A 16158-nucleotide genomic window follows, 5' to 3' on the forward strand; every position below is an offset into this window, starting at 1 on the left:
CATTTATTTTTCGAATTAATGAGCATTGCATCGATAAAGAAATATTGAGTTTCAGACACCTGGATCTAGTAAGTCATGCGACACTACCCGAAAATCAACAAAACACCTTGTTTGGATCCTACCCACTTGGATCTGATGTTTGATGCCGTACGACCACGTCGACAAAATATCTTCTCATACCAATTAGGTGAATCATTTACCTAAGGGTCTCCCATTGTGCCTTTGATGATGTATGCACTTACTCACATGGAAAATCTTCTATAAATGAATGGATCGTCTCCCGCATTATTTAATTCAAAAATCTTAATTCATGGATCTCGAATCAATGTCTGTACGACCATAATCACAACATGTAATGAGACTTTTGATTTGGTAAGATGCTCCGTTATTATCAATTCACCACATAACAAACATGTATTTAGACGAGAACATGTGAAAAAAACATAAGTGAAGCAAGAAGCATTCGTATCTTTATATATAAAACCAAGGGTCCAATGAACAATATTTTTTGGTGTCACAAGCTTCGCCAAAAAGAATTGAACAAAAATACCCCTCAAACAAAAAACTTCAAAAGCAACCCAAAATAATTCATCAAATGTGGCAGAGGTATTTTCGTCATTTCAACAGTATTTTTTTTAATAATTATTTTTTTTTACAATTTTTTTATTTTTAATAATTAGTACCTCACAATAGGCTAACAATAATGTGATTCAATAAGTTGTTCATTAAATATTATTTTCTCTATTTTTTAAACACGTTCAAAACATCTTAAGAGGCGTGTAATACCGGTTATAAAAAAGTATTTAAAATGCGGATTTAAATTAGTTGTCAAATGATTGTTTTTTATTTTTTTTAACAAACGATATTATCTACACTAAGGACTAAGGAGGAGGGGGTGGGCTTAGCCTCACAATGGACTAGCAATAATGTTATTCAATCAGTTGTTTATTAAATATTATTTTCTTTTTTCTTAATATAAATTCAATAGATACCGATTTTATTATGTGGATTCAGCTGCTTTAATTGGTTTATGAGGGGTTTTTTCTAGCACAATATAAGATTATTCATTTACTTCAAATATTTAACTTTCCTTTTGTCAATTTACGTATATAAATATATTTAAAACGTGTAAGTTGAAGTCTAGTCATCAATAAAATAACCATTGACATTTTTGACTGGCTGAAATGGGAAACAAGACCGGCTTCTTCTAGTACTAGTAGTACATCTTTTTCAATTGACCACCTGAAAAGTGAAAACCTATGTCAATTTATCTGGGAGCCAATAGTCAATCTCTCAGTTGTATTGATATTCATTATTGTTGAGTTTAAGAATGGCTGCTGGTGGCGGTGGGGGAGGTCAGATTTTTCTTTTCACTTCTGATCCCCACTGTAGGACTTGTTTGGTGTGTGGAGCTATTTGGATCTTTGATCTATGTTTTGTAAAGTCTTTTTGTTTCTTTTCGTGAACCTTTCTTCGTGAATATTTTAAAATTTTTATGTGGTATCAGTTTTTTTTGGATCTATTTTGTTGGAATCGGTATCCTCGCTGATAATGTTAAGTACAAAATTCATATTGGTATGGACATTAGTTGGCTCATTGTCGGTTCCTCTTCGGAGTCGGTTATGCTCATTGTCAAAGAGTATCATCATGCTCGTTATATCAAGACTTTGTGCGTAGAAATTCTCAAATGCTAATTCTCGAAGTACTCCAAACTAAAAGAATTGTTATTAGCAAGAATGATTCTCAAATGCTCGTTATATCAAGAATGAGTTAAACTAAAAGAATTGTTATTAGTACTCCAAAAATCTCATTTGGCACTCCAAACTTTCTATAATTAGAAAGAAAAATACACTTATGAGGAGTGTAGAATGAGATTTTTGGAGTGCTAATAATAGTTCCCTAAACTAAATATGGTAAATACCAAAAATATATATGACAACATTTGAATTTTTTTTGTATATTCATTAATCTCCAAAGTGGAGTATATATAAGAGTTACAATTGGTATTCCATATGCACTTCTCAATGTGAGACAACATGCTACTATTTACACCTTAACTAATATACAACTTGCAACACTCCCCCCTCAAGTTGGAGCAAAGATGTCATGCATGCCTAACTTATCAAGCGAGTTGGAAAACACACTATTATACACAACCTTAGTAAGCACATCATCAAGTTAATCTTCAAATCCCACAAACGGAAACATAATAATTCCAACATCCAATTTTAATGTTAATCAATCTCCACATGTTTTGTTCGATCATATGTTACACTGGATTATGAACAATCTCAATAGCAGCCTTGTTATCACAATGAAGTTTCATAACACCCTTGGGTTTAAATCCAAGATCTCTCAACAATTTTTCCAACCACAACTAACATACATCATGAGACATACCACAAAACTCAACTTCAACACTTGACCTAGCCACCACTTTTAGTTTCTTGCTTCTCCAAGCAACTAGATTACCACCCACAAACGTAAAACATCTAGATGTAGATGGTCAGTCAGTGATAGAACCTGTCCAATCTGCATCTGTATACCCTTTGACATTCAAATGATCATTCTTGGAGAAAATCAAGCATCTGCTATGAGCCATCTTCAAATACCTCAAAATACGGATTACTGCATCCATGAGTTTCACTAGGTGAGTGCATAAACTGACTTATCACACTGACTGCATAAGCAATGTCATGGCAAGTGTGAGACAAATAAGTTAATCTCACCACAAGCCTTTGATACTGTTCCTTATGAGTAGGAACTTGATCTGAAAATAAGCCCAAACGATAATTCTGCTCAATCAGAGTATCAACAGGTTTGCAATCTAACATACTTGTTTCAGCTAACAAATGTATCAAATCCAACTTGGGTGACTTATTGAAAGTGATCACTTTCCTTTCCATGGCTCTTCATTCAATTCAGACATCGAAAGTGTCAAACCCACCAAAACCTCCATCTCGGGATTCCCCACACTGTACATGTAGTCGACATCACATACAGGTAGAGCCAAGCAGTTGTTGAGTATCTTCTTTCCATTTAGTTTACCTTGATGTTTAATGTCCTCCACCATGGCCTTCCACTGAAGCTCAACCACTTGCCCGAAATTCCAATGATTTAAATAGCCTATGATGTAATGTGGAAGCAAACCGTCGGCCTCAATGTTGGACTTGTCAGCTTAATTTCACCCCCGCTAAATACTTCTCAACCAGCCAGCCTTTAGATTTGCATGCCTTGTCTAAGGGCAGCAAAACCTCCTTTCTCAGCCGATCTACGATAGAGTGTGTGTAGTTGGCCTCCTCAAGTACACCTCGGTATTCCGGGCATGATTATCGCGGGAAAACTTTCTTCGCTATGCTCTCGAGAAGCAGAGTCGGGTCACCAAAGTTGGTGCCCATGGAAAGGCAACTGACTGCAGCATCGGTTATCTCAGTGCAGTAGTACTCATCGTGATCAAGATCACTGATATTAGATTGCTTCAGTTTTTCAATATTAGGCTTGAAGCTTTCGGCGAAAAGGTCAGAAATAAACTCGTGTAATAAACGATAATCCGGGTCATTCTGGCACCTCTGGACGTCCTTTTGCTTCAAATCTTGGCCTTCTACATCTTGGTCTTCTATGTCATCCTGTTTTCCCATTATAATCAAGCTACTTCCTCGATAATGTACCTGGCGTTCCTCTTTCAAAACTAGATGCGCACTCAGAAGATTGAAAAATTGATAAAAATTCACGAACAACCGGGCAATAGACCCCATGTTGCTCGCTAGGGTTTTGGGGCGGTTTTGACGGAGCCAAAACATCACGGTGCAGAATGTTTCGTCACTGTAATATTTTCCATGGGACCAGTCCTGTATTATTCGACAAATGATCTTGAGCGTGGTTAGGGGATTGTGTGACCAGGCCAGCGGCAGCAGTTCCTCTATACGCATACCACATGCCTCCGCAGTGTCCTTGTGGAGAAATAGGTCAAGGCAGGGTTTACCATTACTAAAACTTCCATCGACGGAGGAGGGCTCGGAGGTCTTGGCCGCGAGTACTTGCATCGAGTCTGATCGATTCCTAGTACTCAACCCCATAACTGGGATTGGATTTAGAGGTTTCATCATATTAATCCTTGTCATGACTGTGGCCTTCATGAAATCGGGATCTACAAAAGGGTGTCTGGATAGTTTGAGCTCTGGGGGACAAACAGAAGTTGCATAAGGAGCCATAACTGATCTTACTGAGAGCATATATTTGCCATGTCCACTGATCTCATCCTCTGATAATATTTATTTAGTTATTAATTTAATACCTTATAAGTAGGCATGGATAAATACCTTAGTTTCAACAATCTAAATAAAAGGAAAGAGATTTAGAATATCCAACCCTAAATGTGTAGCAATCAAGTCTTATGTTCTTTTAAGTGACTCTATGAAATTCAAAGTGTATTCAATGAGGAGTTTAAGATAGTTTATTAAAATTATTTAATTAGGAATTGATTTTAAAGAATTTTAGAAAGTTGAGGAATTTGATACAATTGATCAGATTTTGTAGTTATTTTAAGCATTTACAAATCTCACATCTTCTCTGAGATTTCGAGGGAATTGGATCAAAATTTCCCATGAAATCTTTGCATATTAATTAAACTACATCGAAATCCATGGAATTATAAATTCATTAAAATTCCTCAAAATCCCAATTGATTACACCAAAACTTGGTTTAATGAAGTTTATTTTCTTCTCATCATTTAACTCTTATCTCTTTGATGAATTCCTTAGAGTGACGAGTTGTTCATCTTCTCCCTTTAAGAATTAAGCTCCTCGCCACAGCTATACTTCGCCAGCAAAAGGAAGCTGTTAATTTTAAGGAAAACTAATCAAAAGGGCTTGAAAACTTTGAGTTTTAATGATAAGGACAAAATAAAGGGTAAAGTGAATAGTACCAGGATTGACTTTTTAGTGTAAAAATGTGGTTTTTCGTTAAAGTGAACAGTACCGGGTGCTTTTCGTTAAAGTTCCCTTAATTTTAATATTTGTTATGCAGGCTAAAATAGGAACAACAACATCCAAAGCAGTTTTCGACCAAAAAAAGATCAAAAGCAATCAAATTGCATATTTTCCCCAAGGATCTTCCAAATAAACACCACCACAATCTGCTATAAGAATCCTTTTTTAACCAGAGAATTTGGACCTCTTTTAGCATCTCTGCAGATATAGCTCAATCAGTCACATCAATGTACTGAAGAACTTATATGATGGTTCAAATTCTTGTTTAGTCTGCATACTAAAATTGAAGTGTTCAACTCTATTTACAGAATCCAATGCACGGAAAGTTAATACAACGATACCTACGGTCAAAACCATTTATTAATGATCACGTTAAACCGCTGAATTTGCACTAGTTGAAGACAGAAACATGCGCGTGACTGCTGATCATCTGTTTGTTCCATGGGAGGTCTTATAGAACCTACAAGGTTACTGTGTCTACCAGACATTCATAAAAAATTTAATCTGCCAAAACATAAACACGTACAAGCAATTCTCAAATGATAGAACACAAAATTTTTTCTTTCACCTAAACAAAGAACATGGAATTTTAATTTACCGAGGTTAAAGCTGATTGTAATTCACCATAATCTATTGTTAATGAAAAAAATACCGTAAAAGTTTAGGCTTCCCTCGTACCATCACCCTACAAAATGTAGTAGATCAGTCCACTACAGCCAGCTTCTGGTACTCTTCATCAGATATGGTGGCTTCTATAACCTGGTCCGGGCCAATTTCCCATCATTTTCCATGAAAATTTTGAGCAAATTTATGGAAAAATCGCACACTATCGTCACCCCTGGTTCATAAGGGATTAGTGGCCTTCCGTCATCCTGAAAGTATTTATCTGCCAAGTTCCAGTACATTAATTGTGGCACCACATCTCCATATCCTTTCTCTGTAAACTTCCTTTGTATTGCTTATAATCCGTCTTCGAGCAGCAGTCACCATAGGGATAATCCTCCTTTTTAAGGACTTGGTGACTGAACACAAACACCTTCTTGATCATCTGCTCTGGCTACAAATTCTCATTCACAGCCACCTCGAGAATCAAATCAAACACCTTCTTGATATCAGTCGAGCTGTTGCCGTCCATCCTTTTAACAAAATCGCACTTGCACGCACGGTTTCTGTCCATCCTTTTAACAAACTCGCACTTGTACCTAAAATCATCCCCTTGTATCCGATGCAGCTCTGGCAACTTACTGAAACTGATAACTTTTCCTTTCCAAGGCTCTTCACTCAATTCAGCCACCAAAATTCCCAATGCAGATGACACATCCTCCTTGAGCCCCCTTATGCGTGTCTTGCCAGGGTCAAATACAACCAAGCAGTTTTTGAATTTGCCTTGCTTTAAGTAGATGTCCTCCACCATCGCCTTCCAATGAAGCTCAGCCGCTTGCCTTAAATTCGAATGTTTCACATAGCGCAGGACCTGGAAGTAAAGCATTGGCCGCAATCTTGGACTTGTCGGCTTTCACCTCCTCCAAATACTTTTCAACATTAAAGGGCATCCTTCCAAATCCCATATGGGTGCGAGTAGAGCGGTTGTACTTGTCCAAGGGCTCCAAAAACTCCTTCCAAAGCCGGTCGGTGACTCTTCCCGTGTAATGGTCCTCCTTAACACCTTGGTATTCTGGATATGTTTCCTTCAGGGAAAACCTTCCTTGCAATGTTTTCAAGCAGAAAAGTGGTGCGGATTGGGACCGCGCTATTGGGGTGGTTGGAACGGCAACTGTTTGCAACATCGCTTATCTTCTCACAGTTACCATCATCTTCGTCATCATCACTATCATCAAAATAACCACCATAATATTCACGCTTAAGATTTTGCTTCTTCAATATTTCAAGATCAGACTTCAAGCACTCTGCATACACATCCGTGACCTGGTCGTATAACAACTTATAATCCGGGTCACGCTTGTACCTCTCAACTTATAATCCCGTCTTGATCTTCTAGAAGGCGGTACGGAATCTCCGGAAGTCCATACAACTTCCCTGTCGACTTGGCAAACGTTGCGTAGCACAATAGGGTCTTGGGGTGGTTGTGGTGGAGCCAATACACTGCCGTGTAGTACGCTTCCCAGAAGAATCTGCCGTGTAGTAGGTTAGCAATGAGCTTGAGGGTGGTCAAGGGATCATGGGACCAAGCCAGCGGCAGCGGTTGCTTCAGATATGCACATGAGGCGTCCACCTCAGCCTCTGCCTCTGGGTTTTTCTTTGTTCGGTATTGGTACTTGTATGGTTTGACAACCTTGTAAAAGAGATCATGGCAGGGGTTACCAGCGGAAGGTGCGACGGGTGAATTCTTGTTCGGAATCTGATCACTGGTAGTACTCAAACCCCTCATATGGATCGAATTTGGGGGTCTCATGTTGATTCTTGTCTTCGCTGTGGCTTTAGAAATGGCTCTCTCGTTCTTGAAATTCGCAACCGCTAACGGTGGTTGGAGCTGTGGAGGAGGAGCAAGAGCTGTATAATTCGGAGCCGCCATGGATCTTGTTCTTGTGAGATGTGGAATGTGGTAGACTGACATGATTTTCTCCATTTTCGTGATAACAACGAGTGGGCATGTATTTGGTTTGTAAGATAGAAACTAATTAATGACTTGGTGGCCAAGCAATTGCTGGCATTTGCTATGAACACATTTTTTTAGAAAATGAGAAGGAGAAAGGGAGAGAGATAGAGAACGTCTGCCCGCGGGGGGGGGGAGGTTGGGTGAGAGGTTTTTGTTTTTGTTTTTGGTTTTGGTTTTTTTATTTTTTAATTTTTAATTTTAAATATTAGAAATATTTTAACATCATCTGTAGGTGAGGCTTCAATAAAAAGCAGTAAAATTTGAACCTATGAAATTACATTATTGCCCATCATTTTTTTTGTGTGATAGAAGACTAAGTTGTCTTTTCACCCTCTTTTGATTGACAAAGGGGGTTTCACTAATTAATAGAGATTATGTTTTATTTTTTGAATGTGTAAAAAGGTCATTATTTTCATAATGTTGAAAATAAAGTAGAGAGTAAAAGAGATCAAAAGAAAATAAAGAGAATCTGAGAGAGGGATTGAAGGAGAAATTATATAGAAAATGTGTTGGGATTTATATAGAAAATATGTCTCAACTAATTACATATTGTATAAGTGAGCAAGGGTCGCTGTATCTCCATCGGCACCCGGATGCAGTGTTAAATGAGCAAGGGGGCCATAGAAACTTCTTTTCGAACGACTCCACTCAAAGTTGTTTGGGAGCATATGCTCCTATCAACTTTACCCGGGACACACAAAAGAAGTACTTTGATCCTATTAGACGGGGGAGGGTGAAGAAGCTAGGACAGAAGGGTAGAGTTCAAGAGAGCAAAATGCGTTTAGGAACGTGGAATATAGGAACCTTAACGGGAAAATCTATGGAAGTAGTGGAAGTTATGGTGAGGAGAAGGATAAATATTATGTGCCTACAAGAAACTAAGTGGGTTGGTAGTAAGGCAAAGGATCTAGAAAACTCAGGGTTTAAACTTTGGTATTCGGGCACAAATAGAACGAGAAACGGTGTTGGCATCATCGTGGACAAGACCTTGGTACAAGATGTTGTAGATGTCAAGAGGGTAGGAGATAGAATCATGGCAATCAAGATTGTAATAGGACAAGAACTTATCAATGTGATTAGTGCGTACGCACCTCAAGTAGGGTTGGGTACGAGTTCGAAGGAGAAATTTTGGGAAGATCTTGGAGACTTGGTGCAAGGAATTGCTCAGACGGAGAAGTTATTTATAGGAGGAGATTTAAATGGACACGTGGGCAGGGAGACAGGCAACTATGGAGGTTTTCATGGTGGCCATGGTTTTGGGGAGAGAAACGAGGATGGGGAAGCTATCTTGGATTTTGCAATGGCATATGATCTCTTCTTAGCCAACACCTTCTTTAAGAAGAGAGAAGAACATGTGATCACCTACAAGAGTGGGTCGTCAAAAACACAAATAGATTTTCTTCTAATGAGGAAAGGGGATCGTATAACTTGTAAGGATTGCAAAGTTATACCAGGAGAGAGCGTGGCTAATCAACATCGCTTGTTGGTGATGGATGTACATATCAAAAGAGTAAGACAAAAGAACAAGACTTGGAAGTGCCCAAGGACTAGATGGTGGAATCTAAAAGAAGAAAAACAAGTCATTTTCAAAGAGAAGGTAATCACCCAATGTGTGTGGGATAGAGAGGGGGAAGCTAGCCAAATGTGGGATTCCATGGCTAGTTGTATCCGAAAAGTAGCAAAAGAGGTATTAGGAGAGTCCAAGGGCTTTGCCCCACACCAAAAGGAATCTTGGTGGTGGAATGAGGAGGTACAAACAAAGGTGAAGGCTAAGAAGGAATGTTGTAAAGCCTTATACAAGGAGAGGACCGATGAAAATGGTGAAAGGTATAGAAAAGCGAAGCAAGAGGCGAAGAAAGCTGTCAGAGAAGCTAAGTTAGCGGCTTACGACGATATGTATAAACGACTAGATACCAAAGAAGGAGAGTTGGATATCTATAAACTATCTAGAGCAAGGGAAAAGAAGACAAGGGACCTAAACCAAGTGAGGTGCATCAAGGATGAGGATGGAAAAGTTCTTGCTACAGAGAACGCGGTTAAAGACAGATGGAGAGGTTATTTTCATAATCTTTTCAATGAAGGACATGAAATGAGTGCTTCTTTAGGGGAGTTGAGTAACTCAGAAGAGTGTAGAAACTACTCTTTTTATCGTCGAATCCGGAAGGAAGAAGTGGTTGTAGCTTTGAAGAAGATGAAGCATAAAAAAGCAATAGGCCCAGACAATATACCAATCGAAGTGTGGAAACTTTTGGGAGAGACAGGTATAACATGGCTCACTGACCTTTTCAATAGGATTTTGAAAACGAAGAAGATGCCAAATGAGTGGCGAACGAGCACTTTGGTGCCTATCTACAAGAATAAGGGCGACGTACAAAATTGCATGAACTATAGGGGTATTAAGCTAATGAGTCATACAATGAAGCTCTGGGAGAGAGTCATTGAGCATAGATTGAGGCAAGAGACACGGGTTTCGGACAACCAATTTGGGTTCATGCCAGGGCGCTCAACCATGGAGGCAATCTATCTCTTACGAAGATTGATGGAAAGATATAGAGATGGGAAAAAGGATTTACACATGGTCTTTATAGATTTGGAAAAAGCGTATGATAGGGTCCCAAGAGACATTCTTTGGATGATTTTAGAGAAGAAAGGAGTACGAGTAGCATATATCCAAGCTATAAAGGATATGTATGAAGGAGCAAAGACTGCCGTAAGAACTCATGAAGGACAAACCGAAAGCTTTCCCATAACTGTAGGATTACATCAAGGCTCATCCTTAAGTCCTTACCTTTTTGCGTTGGTAATGGATGAGTTAACAGGACATATTCAAGATGATATTCCTTGGTGTATGCTTTTCGCAGACGATATAGTGTTGATAGATGAAACTCAGGAAGGGGTAAATGCAAAGCTTAACCTTTGGAGAGAAGTGTTGGAATCTAAAGGTCTTCGCCTAAGGCGATCAAAGACAGAATATATGGAGTGCAAGTTCAGTGCAAATGGAGGCCAAAACGAGTTAGGGGTGAGGATCGGAGATCAAGAAATACCAAAGAGCGACCGTTTTCGTTACCTAGGATCTATCTTGCAAAAGAACGGAGAATTAGATGGAGATCTCAACTATAGAATACAAGCTGGATGGATGAAGTGGAAGAGTGCATCCGGCGTGTTGTGTGACCGCCGTATGCCACTGAAGCTCAAGGGAAAATTTTATAGGACGGCAATAAGGCCGGCGATGCTGTATGGCACAGAATGTTGGGCGGTGAAACATCAACACGTACACAAAATGGGTGTAGCGGAGATGAGGATGCTTCGTTGGATGTGTGGGCACACGAGAAAGGATAAGATTAGGAATGAGGATATCCGGGGTAAAGTAGGAGTAGCCGAAATTGAAGGAAAGATGAGAGAAAATCGGTTACGGTGGTTTGGACATGTGCAAAGAAGGCCTACTGACGCTCTGATTAGAAGATGCGACTATGGGACAGAGGTTCAGGGCCGAAGGGGTAGAGGAAGACCTAGGAAAACTTTGGAAGAGACTCAAAGAAAAGACTTAGAGTACTTGGATCTAACGAAGGACATGACACAGGATCGAGCACAATGGCGTTCTAAGATTCATATAGCCGATCCCACTCAGTGACTTGGATTTTCCAAGTCTCCAACCGAGAAGTTTTCCTCACTCGGGAAATTAAGGGAACACTACCCCAACCTACATGCTCCACTCAGAAAGCTTCAACATACAAGCTTCAACAAAAGAAAATTCAAAGAACTTAGCGAAGAAGGCTTTGGTGTATTTAACACAATTCGTTGAAATGAAGGAAATCTTATTTATTGATATCCCCGATAAGCTACAAATATGTACATATACATGAGTCAAAATAAACACACAAGAGGGAGCCTTCACAAAGGTTGCTTAGGAGAAGTCTCAGCAGTCGGTACAGCCCCAGAAAGAGAAGGCACCGGAGGGGGATCATTTGGAGCCTCAGTACTGGACAGAACCCTAGAAGGAGGAGGCATCAGAGGTTGATCATTCGGAGCTTCATTACGCGGTACAGCCCCAGAAGACGAAGGCAATAAATGCCTTTGGAACAAACCCACAAATCTCTGATGATCAAGTAAAACCTGACCATCAGTTTCCTTCATCTGGTCAAGCTTCCTCTTCATGTTTGTAGCATAGTCATGTGCGAGCCGGTGCAACTGTTTATTCTCATGCTTGAGCCCTCTAATCTCCTGTTTGAGACTCATCACTTCAGCCGCCAATGATTCAACTTGGCGGGTTCGCGCAAATAGGCGTTGGGCCATATTAGACACAGAACCTGCACACTGAACACTGAGAGCCAGCGAATCCTTAACAGCTAACTCATCAGACCGTTTGGAAAGTAGTCTGTTATCTTTGGGAGTGAGAAGGTTCCTGGCCACCACCGCAGCGGTCATATCATTCTTCATCACGGAATCCCCAACGGTAAGAGGACCAGTAGGGGAGACGAAGGATGGGCGCCATATGTTGTCTGGAGAAGGCGGGGCTGCCTCTTCAACAAGGTTCAAGTCAAAACGACGGTCGGAGGGGCCAGACATTTTCAAAGGTGTTGAAGAGAGAAGAGGTCGGACAAATCAAGATCTTAGAAGTGCAAGAATGAAGCTTCTACTGGTGGAGATTCAAGTGTGCTTTGGAACTTAATGCCAGCCCCTATAAAAATCTGCACTCGACGGAGCTTCAGAAATCGAAGAGGCGCCTGCTCAGAAATCGAAGAGGCGTTTGCTTTCTCAAAAGCTGGGCTGCTTAGAGATCACGAGGGTTGATCTTAGAAATCGAAGAGGCGTTTGCTTTCTCAAAAGTTGGGCTGCTCAAAGACCAAGAAGGCCGATCTCAGAAATCGAAGAGGCGCTCGCTTTCTCAAAAGCTGGGCTCCCCAGAGACCACGAGGGCCGATCTCAGAAATCGAAGAGGCACCTACTTTTCCAGCCTTGTCAGCACTTGTCACACGCACATTCAGCTTTGCGGAAATTATGGGCATTCTGTCGAAGACTTCTGGGGAAGTAGAAAACACATGAATCTTACTGTTCAATCACCCACTTCCCACACGCAACAATAGCTCATGGGTACCACATATAACTTTGCCAAAGTTCTCTGCCAAAGTTGAGCACGTGAAGCTTGCAGCTCCCACTACATCGCTCTGACCAAGAAGGGTAAAAGAATAGCAAAGAAACAGCATTAACAAAGTTTAGACCCATAAATTTTGAAGGTCTAGCTACCATATTATTACCCACAAGGGTAAAGGAACAGTACCACTGCTGGATAATTGGAAAGTCCCTGTGTGTCAACCTCTGTGCTTCGTGGCAAGGTAGACTAGCAAACATGCCCAACCTTTACTCACATTCGAGAAAACACTCCCAATAAGATTGCTTGCTCCAAAATTGAAGAGGCACCGTCCTCCGAATCTCGAGAGCCAGACTTCCAACATGACTACTTTCTTAAAAATCGAAGAGAGGGTAAAGGAACAGTACCATTGCTGGATAATTGGAAAGTCCCTATGTGTCAACCTCTGTGCTTCGTGGCAAGGTAGACTAGCAAACATGCCCAACCTTTACTCACATTCGAGAAAACACTCCCAATAAGATTGCTTGCTCCAAAATCGAAGAGGCACCGTCCTCCGAATCTCGAGAGCCAGACTCCCAACATGACTACTTTCTTAAAAATCGAAGAGAGGGTAAAGGAACAGTACCATTGCTGGATAATTGGAAAGTCCCTATGTGTCAACCTCTGTGCTTCGTGGCAAGGTAGACTAGCAAACATGCCCAACCTTTACTCACATTCGAGAAAACACTCCCAACAAGATTGCTTGCTCCAAAATCGAAGAGGCGCCGCCCTCCGAATCTCGAGAGCCAGACTCCCAACATGATTACTTTCTCAAAAATCGAAGAGACACTGCTCCCCGAATCTTCGAGAGCCAGACCCCCAACATGATTGCTTTCTCAAAAATCGATGAGGCATCGTTCTCCGAATCAATTGAAGAGGCGCTCGCTTTCTCAAAAGCTGGGCTGCTCAGAGACCACGAGGGCCGATCTCAGAAATCGAAGAGGCACCTACTTTTCTAGCCTTGTCAGCACCTGTCACACGCACACTCAGCTTTGCAGAAATTATGGGCATTCTGTCGAAGACTTCTGGTGAAGTAGAAAGCACATGAATCTTACTGTTCAATCACCCACTTCCCACACGCAACAATAGCTCATGGGTACCACAGATAACTTTGCCAAAGTTCTCTGCCAAAGTTGAGCACGTGAAGCTTGCAGCTCCCACTACATCGCTCTGACCAAGAAAGGTAAAAGAATAGCAAAGAAACAGCACTAGCAAAGTTTAGACACATAAATTTTGAAGGTCTAGCTACCATATTATTACCCACAAGGGTAAAGGAACAGTACCACTGCTGGATAATTGGAAAGTCCATGTGTGTCAACCTCTGTGCTTCGTGGCAAGGTAGACTAGCAAACATGCCCAACCTTTACTCACATTCGAGAAAACACTCCCAACAAGATTGCTTGCTCCAAAATCGAAGAGGCACCGTCCTCCGAATCTCGAGAGCCAGACTCCCAACATGACTACTTTCTCAAAAGCGAAGAGAGGGTAAAGGAACAGTACCATTGCTGGATAATTGGAAAGTCCCTATGTGTCAACCTTTGTGCTTCGTGGCAAGGTAGACTAGCAAACATGCCCAACCTTTACTCACATTCGAGACAACACTCCCAACAGGATTGCTTGCTCCAAAATCGAAGAGGCACCGCCCTCCGAATCTCGAGAGCCAGACTCCCAACATGATTACTTTCTCAAAAATCGAAGAGACACTGCTCTCCGAATCTCGAGAGCCAGACCCCCAGCATGATTGCTTTCTCAAAAATCGAAGAGGCATCGTTCTCCGAATCTCGAGAGCCAGATACCACAGACCACTTTTTCAAAGTGCTCTGACAGAGTTAAAACATGTGAAACTAGCAGCTCCCACTACCGTGCTATGACCAAGCAGGGTAAAGGAATAGCATTACTACTTGTTAGGGAGACTCCTATATATGTCGACCTCCATCCCCAACGGACAGGCAGACCTGCAAAAATGCTCAACCCTTCATCATATCTGAGAGGGCACTCCCAACGAAGCCTTTCGAAATATTCAGCTTTCTTTCCCCCCGATAATACCTCTGCAAACAAGCTATACTAGAGCAAGAATATCTCATATCATCAGGGTTAAAAGCAAGAGTATCCCATATCATGCTTTTTCCCTGTCTTTTCTTTTGGCCTTGTTTTTACCTGCAAGACAAGGAGAAAGAGAGCAATCAGTCAGCACTTGGAATCAAGCTTCCAGCCAGGAACTGACTGCCTGGAACCCCTTACCTGATTACTTACCTGACATTGCTCTTGAGTACTCATCTTCAACATCTTATGTTTCCAGGGAAGATTCCACATCTGCTTGAGGAACAGATAGGGCAAGTGCGAAGGATACAAGGAAGCATGTGGAGACAAGCGTAACAGCACACGTGCCGATACATCCATTACTCTGTCAAAAGCAAAAGTATCCCATATCAGCAGGGTGGAACGTACTCTAGATTTGATGGACTTGTTTTGACCCTCAAATTCTTCAGTCGGCCTTATATTCTGGAGGAAACCAGAAAACCCTCCAGCTCAGTTCAAGAATAAGCCTGTGGAAAGTTACTTCTTCAAAAGCAAAAGTATCTCATATCATCTCTTCTCATTTTTCTTCTCTTTATCCTTCATGCTGCTGCAAGATGGGGAGAAGGTGAACAATCAGTCGGAGCTCTGATTGCTTACCTTGTCTGTCACCTCTTTCAGCAGACCCCCTAGCTCGGCAACTTGGGGGACTCCTACTACATGGTTTGTATCGCGCTTGACCAAGCCTGAAACTACAAGTAAGCTTCAAGTGAAATTGATACATTACCTTGTGCATCTCCACCAGTTAAAGATACCACCCCTGGATGGAGGAAGAGTACTTCCAGAGAAGATGCCACATCTACCTATGAGACAGATAAGGCAAGTCAAGACGACACCACACTCCGATATTTAGAAGTTTCGTGATTACGAGATCATTCTCCCACAATATTTCCTAATGTCATTTGTACTAAATCATTCACTTGTACTCACTAAAGGAGAGCTTGAACCTATGTACTTGTGTAAACCCTTCACAATTAATGAGAACTCTTCTATTCCGTGGACGTAGCCAATCTGGGTGAACCACGTACATCTTGTGTTTGCTTTCCTATCTCTATCCATTTATATACTTATCCACACTAATGACCGGAGCAATCTAGCGAAGATCACAAAAAGCGACCGTTTTCGCTACCTAGGATCTATCTTGCAAGAGAACGGAGAATTAGATGGAGATCTCAACCATAGAATACGAGCTGGATGGATGAAGTGTAAGAGTGCATCCGGCGTGTTGTGTGACCGTCGTAGGCCACTGAAGCTCAAGGGAAAATTTTATAGGACGGCAATAAGGCCAGCGATGTTGTATGGCACAGAATGTTGGGCGGTGAAGCATCAACACGTACACAAAATGGGT

The 16158-nt window shown here is 41.2% G+C and overlaps 1 protein-coding gene and 1 long non-coding RNA gene across 2 annotated transcripts; both read right to left on the reverse strand.

Annotated features, from left to right (window-relative positions):
* Positions 1-3329: 3329 nt before the first annotated feature.
* On the reverse strand, positions 3330-4211 carry LOC126625592 (uncharacterized). The gene has a single exon (XM_050294644.1). It carries the CDS (start codon positions 4209-4211, stop codon positions 3330-3332), a length of 882 nt encoding a protein of 293 aa, XP_050150601.1.
* Positions 4212-12643: 8432 nt separating this feature from the next.
* LOC126627423 (uncharacterized) lies at positions 12644-14501 on the reverse strand. The gene is made up of 2 exons (XR_007625010.1): positions 14054-14501; positions 12644-13356 (listed from the first exon to the last, which is right to left on the reverse strand). It is a non-coding gene; the product is annotated as an uncharacterized LOC126627423 (long non-coding RNA).
* Between the last annotated feature and the right edge of the window lie 1657 nt (positions 14502-16158).

The sequence above is a fragment of the Malus sylvestris genome, chromosome 6, assembly GCF_916048215.2.
Source record: "Malus sylvestris chromosome 6, drMalSylv7.2, whole genome shotgun sequence".
NCBI lineage: Eukaryota > Viridiplantae > Streptophyta > Magnoliopsida > Rosales > Rosaceae > Malus > Malus sylvestris.

Coding starts and splice junctions, on each gene's coding strand:
- LOC126625592 (XM_050294644.1), bottom strand. CDS start 4,211: ATGGCTCCTTATGCAACTTCTGTTTGTCCCCCAGAGCTCAAACTATCC.